At 31.8% G+C, this 6,887-nt stretch overlaps 1 protein-coding gene across 1 annotated transcript; it reads left to right on the forward strand.

Annotated features, from left to right (window-relative positions):
• Window positions 1-1,545: 1,545 nt before the first annotated feature.
• On the forward strand, window positions 1,546-6,880 carry LOC109546937 (ATP-binding cassette subfamily G member 4). The gene is made up of 6 exons (XM_048661372.1): window positions 1,546-1,716; window positions 3,283-3,521; window positions 3,606-3,865; window positions 3,924-4,092; window positions 4,953-5,209; window positions 6,163-6,880. The coding sequence occupies exons 1-6, from the start codon at window positions 1,574-1,576 to the stop codon at window positions 6,568-6,570; spliced, it is 1,476 nt and encodes a 491-aa protein (XP_048517329.1). The 5' UTR covers window positions 1,546-1,573; the 3' UTR covers window positions 6,571-6,880.
• Window positions 6,881-6,887: the final 7 nt, after the last annotated feature.

Here is a 6,887-nt window from a genome sequence, read left to right on the forward strand (position 1 = left end):
TAAAATGTGTGCACTTTGTGCGTCAACAACTTTTATATGAAACTGTTTTTCGCAAGTTCAACACCATTGGAAGTAATGGACTCTATCGCACTAAAAAAACCACCCTGTATGTAACATGATTGAGTCGATAATAAGGAAGAAATCGTCCCTCGAAGATTGCCAACGCTCAAAAATAAGTTAAAATTGGCTAAAAACATTAATTCGTTCGGATCTGAACCTTCCAATGTTTTTGAATGAACTCGTTGCATTCTTCGTTTTCTTGTGATGTAAAGGATGTGAATTTCGAGATATTTTGAAATATCGATATTAACTTTTTGAAAATTTTTCGCTCTAACACAAAATAGTTTGTCGTGTTTTAATGTTCAAGAAATGTATCAGTTAATGTTCATTTTTGAATAACTTTTAAACTCAACTTTGTTCTTCTCCTAATTGATTCCTTTTTTATGGGACAAAGATACGACAAAATTGATTTTTTTTTAATGCATTTTGTATTATTTCATAAATTATTCTTTGGTCATCTTTCTTGTCGATGCTACCGCAATTCTAACATTATCTGATGATCCAAATGTACCTATACTCAGTTATATTTTTTTTGAGCAAGTCATTGCAATTAAGTAGTACTCTAATAAAATGAATACCCAGTGGCACATTAACCATTTAGACTTTAGACATGTATTGTCTAGTAATAGTAAATAGTAAATAGATTTCGTGACAATTAGTGATTCAGTGAATTTCAAATAACTACCATAAACTCATTAAGTTTACATTGAACAGAACTATATTTAGACATGTTTTTTATGATAGTTAGTTTGCTCATCGAGATGATGCATCTTTAAACAATGCAGGAAAATTAATAAAGTGAGTATTTTAACATGTAAAATTGACTTAGCAATCAACTTTGTCTCTAGTAAAGTTTATTAAGACAATGGTCTGTATTTATATTATCTAACATTTTATTCCGGGCCTTTGTGTTGATAGTCACAATTTCGTAATGATTACTTATGTTTAATTAATTGAGTGCAAACAATGAGATTTGAAACCTTTGTTCATTGGAAATTAACAGCTCGCTTTCGGTTTAAATCTATAATCGAATGGTTTTCTACCTGACGTTTCGGTTGCAACTGCGGTAAACATTTTCCAGGTGGATAAGCCACCTGGATGACCCTATTTATTAACTTGTCGATTTCTCTAGGTGTACTGTTAATTTAATTATCATTTTCCTTATTTTAAAAGCAATACTTCTTTTGTTAGCTTGAATTGAATATCAAAATATAGTTTGAACCGACTGGCGTAAAACTACCAAAAACCGGACCGACACGAAATTTCCTGTGAGAAACAAAAACAAGAATATTTAACGCGTCAGCTATTTAAAGTGTTAACAAGTCAAATTCATTCAATTATATTTATAGCTTGTTGAAATTTTAAATTTGCCTCCGACTTTGCATCTTTAAGTGCATTTAATGTGTTTTTAAAATGTAGTAGGGCTCATCATTATTTATCATCATCATTATATTGTATAAAAGTTTGCAAGCTTTAACCGCCATACTTAAACACAAATCTTTCTTTTCAGATTATGGAAATTTTGGAATTGCTGCGATTTCAAAATGCAAAAAACACCCTTACGACACAACTATCGGGTGGCGAGAAGAAAAGATTGTCCATTGCATTAGAATTACTCAATAATCCTCCGGTTTTATTTTTGGATGAACCGACAACGTAAGTAACAGTAGGTTACTGAAATAAATCATCTCTTCACAGTGGGAAACGGAAAAAACCCGCATATTTAAGGAAGCTTTGGAAATGTTTGAAGTTTTAAAAACAAACATCATCTTACTTAGGTCTCTTGCACTGAAAAAGGGGATACTTTTAATTGAAAAATAATAAAGTTTACCTTTGAAATGTAAAACGCGTTTGTGTGCTTTTTTGCAATTTAACAAGCTTTTATAGATTTACAATGTTTATTTTATGACTGCTTTTGTACTGCAGCCGAAATAGTTTAGCTTTTGAGCAATAGCGTCATCTTTATTAATGAAAAGGTCTTTGTTATTGTTATTGTGGTAGATTGTTTTTGCATCTGAATGCAACCATTTTTCTAAAGGTGTTAATACGTCGACAATTTCCATGAAAAACTTTTGCCTACATGCTTATTAAATGTACAAATATTAAGTCATGAAAGTTTATGTACTATTACTCATTAAAAATTCCCGTTTTCAAACAGGGTGTACCATCAAAGATTTTTTAAGCCGTAATAAGATTACTAAGTTGGAAAAATATGTGTTATATTGAATTCTACAATGACCTGGTTTCAAATGAAGGCATTCATAAAATTTGGCGGCTATTCGAGCAACGTTGCATGTTGGCGAGTTTGTTTTTACATTACATAAGTTTTACCGAAAAAATTCACGATTATTAAGTAATTCGCGAAAACAACATCTTTGGATTGCACTCAGTGTTTATTTAATTTTTACAAATAAGGAATTCTAAATAAGGAATGACTTATTACTAAGAGTTGATTGTAATTTTAATAATAATTTTAATTCAGAGATTCTATTAGATGACGATAATATTTAACCTGAAATAGAGGAAATTCAAGCGACAACACACAAGTCAAAAAAACGAAAGTCTTGGCGTCGAAAATATCAATAATGAACTTTTCAAATAAGGGGGAATGGAACTACAGACATTTCTGGAGAAATAAAATTTTTAGTACAACGTTTAACGTAGGCTACAGAAACCAGAGCTGAGACATCAACAATGTACAGAGTAATGAGAACGATCGAAACGAAAATACTAAGAACCATCTAAGGTGTTACCCTCAGAGATAGAATAAGAAGTCGGAGATATCAGAGAGGAACTGAAAGTACAGGATTTAGTAAAATAAAATCAGAAACCATGTGGAACGAATGACAGATGAAAAATGGACAAAGTGGGCCAAGTCGCAAAAACCACTAGCGAAAACCGCTAGGAAGACCACTCAAGAGATGGTATGAAAGCTGGAGCTCAGCGTCACAAGAAGAGTTCTGAAGAAGGCTAAACGCAACGGACTAAACAGGAGTAGGTCCTATTGTAAGAAGAATCAGAATAAGAACAAAAGATCGAAATCTATTCCCGATGCTGCAGTTTCTAGCTAATTTTTGCAGATCGTACTTTCCTCAAAGCTCTCATGGATGTTAAAAATTTAACGCTGTTTAATGTTTTTTTGCGCAGTCATATTGTCTTATACTTGGAAATGTATTTTCTGTTTCTGCCCTGAGTAGCTACATTAATTCTGCTTGATTTCAGAGGTTTGGATGATTTGTCTTGCATGCAATGCGTGAATTTGCTAAAGCAAATAGCTCAAGGAGGACGAACAATAATTTGTTCGATTCATACCCCAAGCGCAAAAATGTTCTCAGTATTCGATAATGTGTATATTATGTCGATGGGACAATGTATTTATCAAGGATATGGACCGGAAGTTATCTCATATTTAAGAGCTAATAATTTGGAGTGTCCGCAGAATTTTAATCCTGCTGACTTTAGTAAGTTTTGTTATAAAATTAATGAAAACTCCTTTCAAACTCCATAGCTAAGTCATTGAATTCTAAAGCGCATAAAACTTTTAGTAATTGAAATAGCTTGCCAAGAATATGGAAATTTTCAAGACCGGCTAGTAGCAGCAATAGATAATGGAAAATCGTTATACTCTTCCAAACCCAAATCGGAACAGAAAACACTTGATGCATCAGAAAGCACGCCGCATAACAACGAATTGCAGATTTTAGAACAAGACAAGGCTGCTCAACCTCAGAACACCAGAACTACGTGGAGAAATCAGTTCTCTATATTGTTGATCCGTATGTGGAAGCAAATGTTGAGAGATAAGGTAAAAAGCGCATTTGCTGAATTCAAATCTTCATGCCATCGTACACTACATATTTTAGAGTTACTTGCTACTTCGGACTATTCTCCATATACTAATAGGATTTATTGTGGGAACGCTCTATATAGGAATGGGTAAAGATGGATCAAAGACAATATTCAACTTTGGCTTTTATTTTACAAGCATAATATTCTTCATGTATATACCAATGATGCCAGTTCTTTTACAATGTAAGTGTAATATTAATCAAAAAATGTATTTATTTTATTTTTTCTTAATTTTTGAGTCACAAAGCATTATTTATATTGTTTGTGTATCAAGCCGGAAAGATAAGACTAAGTTCAATAAAGCATTGTGTATTAAATATCATAATTACCAATATACCTAAACGTAAAGAGCAAATACAATTTTAAGCTTTAAATAAAACCCTCTGTATAATTTTGTAATTAAATATTTTCGATTTGTCTATTGAACGCAAATTGAGTTATTTGGCAAGCTTACATTTATTATTTATATTTTCTTTCTTCACAACTAAAATTAATGCTTTGCAATCGCTGTGTTAAAATTTCCATTAAATTTTCTATAAACGTTTACTTATTTAAATATTTCGCGAAAATTGTGCAGATTTCTGGGTGTTTTTCAATCCAATAAAGTTTACATTTTTTACATTACGTACAGGGTTATTGATTGAACTTTGGCCACCCCGTTTTTGCATCTAATTTGAAATTTAGAGAAAATTGTTAAATACAAAATTTGTAGATATTAACGTCTAGTTTATTCTAAGATAATACCAATTGATCCAAAGTTCTATCAATATTGTTTATTAACTCAAACACAGTTTAAAATCATTATAGAACATTTATATCGAATAGGCCTAGAATTCTGCGAATAGTTCGAATATGCAATAAAAAGTACGGCATTCCATTTAAAAAAAGGTAAGTTTGGTCTGCCACTTGATTTTGAGAAACCTTTGAAATTTTTTCTTGCTGATTGATAAGTGTAAGCATTCATTCCAGACATGTATATCATGTATGTATACAACATAAAAAGCTATTTTAAGCTTTTCAAATTGATTTATTTATTTTTTTAGTTCCAAAAGAATACCAACTGATCAAAAGAGAGCATTTCAACAAATGGTATCGGCTTAGTGCTTATTTTGCGGCATTAACAGTCTCGACAATCCCCATTCAATTAATTTTAGGGTCACTCTATATTATTTTGGTATATGTGTTAACTGACCAACCTATGGAGATTGGCAGACTGGCGACTTTTTATGCGATTTGCATGCTAACTGGAATTATATCGGAAAGCTTTGGATTGCTTATCGCGTCTCAACTTAGTCTTGTGGTAAGTTAATTTAATTATTTTCGATCATTTGGGTCGATTGGCTGAAAGCGCTGAGACTTGAACGCTTACTGTTCAGAACAGAACAGTGAACGCGTTTAAGCAAGCCACCTCTGATAAAAGAGCATTTCCCAAACCTCACCTGAAAGAAAAAAAAAAAAAAAAAAAAAGAAGCCACCTCTGAGGATGTAAGCCACTCGTGCTTGCGAAACGCCAGGTTCCATTTTACGACGGCCTAAAAAACCGAAAAACCCACTAGTGTCTTAGTTATGTTGTATATTTTCCCCATTTTCTAATATCAACATATACAGATAAGTTTAGTTAGGATTTCAAATGCAAGCTGTGAAAGCAAAAAAATATATAAATTTAATTTTTATGTAACGATTACAGATACGAGAAACCGATGGAACAAAACGAATTTTAAGTGCCTATAACGAAACATTTACTTTACATTTTTTATGTAGCCGTCGCATGCAGCTTAAAAACTCATAGGAAAATAATTGTTCAACTGCACGAGCAGAAAGAAAAAAACATTGTGACCATTTTCAAAAAAAAAGTTTTCCTGTAATTCACCAAATAATTGATTTTTTCTGTAAGTTCGTGCCTGCATATATGCAAAGATTGCAAATGTGATCCAAATATATCAAAAACTAGAGATGTTTTAAAACTACTTAATATGAAATAACTGAAATTTCGACGACCCATTACTCGTATGAATTTTTACTTCATACAAAACGGTTTTTGGGTTTTTGAAATTTTGATCAAGCTCGTTGAAGTTACTCGAGAATTATTCGATTAAAATTTGCAAAATGGTTACAAGGCAGTAATTTAAGAAGAAAACAAGAGCAAAATAAAGCGTATCTCTAAAAAAATCAGTCATTAACATTTTGAGAAAAGTTAAGGAATTATTCATTAACTTATCTGCTCTAATCTAATGGTAAAAACATATTTTTCAGAATGCCATGTTTATGGGTCCAGTTCTATCAGTTCCATTCATGCTATTAGCAGTTTATGGATTTGGAAGTGGATATGAGAGTATACCAAAGCTTATCAAATTTGCAATGTACTTTAGTTACCTAAGATATTCCCTGGAAGGTCTGATTTATACAATGTTAACTAATCGGGAGAAGTTAGAGTGTCCGGAAGAAGTTGAGTTCTGTATTTGGACCGATTTGGATTATTTCATGAAAGATATGGGAATGGAAAACACAATACTTTGGCTGGATATAACTGCTTTGATAGTGATTTATATATTATTTAGAGGAGGATTCTATTATTTACTAAAACAAAGATTAGCACCAAATAAAACCTTTTTAGCTATAAAATATATTGGAAGACTGATAAAATCGCAAATTGCTCGGTGATAAGTAGGTTGATAAGCAAACATTTGTGATATTCATATTAGCTTCATATTAAAGCTCGGTGGCTTGGGGTATTCCATGACAATCTAATACACATTATACTTAGATAAATACAATTTCTGCAGTTATAAAGCGTAGGTTGAAATGTATGTATTTAGCATAGTATGCGTACTGGTAGATAAAAAAGAATCATTGCTTAACACACAATGCCATTTTAATCACTTGACCCACTAATAATGATTTGTTCTGGGGTTCCGTTGTTATTATTACATTTATTTAAATGTGTTACTAAATAAAATGAATTTATAAAATACAGGCTG

This window comes from Dendroctonus ponderosae, unplaced genomic scaffold, assembly GCF_020466585.1.
Source record: "Dendroctonus ponderosae isolate FM_Combo_2020 unplaced genomic scaffold, Dpon_F_20191213v2 Dpon_F_20191213_1, whole genome shotgun sequence".
Taxonomy (NCBI): Eukaryota; Metazoa; Arthropoda; class Insecta; order Coleoptera; family Curculionidae; genus Dendroctonus; species Dendroctonus ponderosae.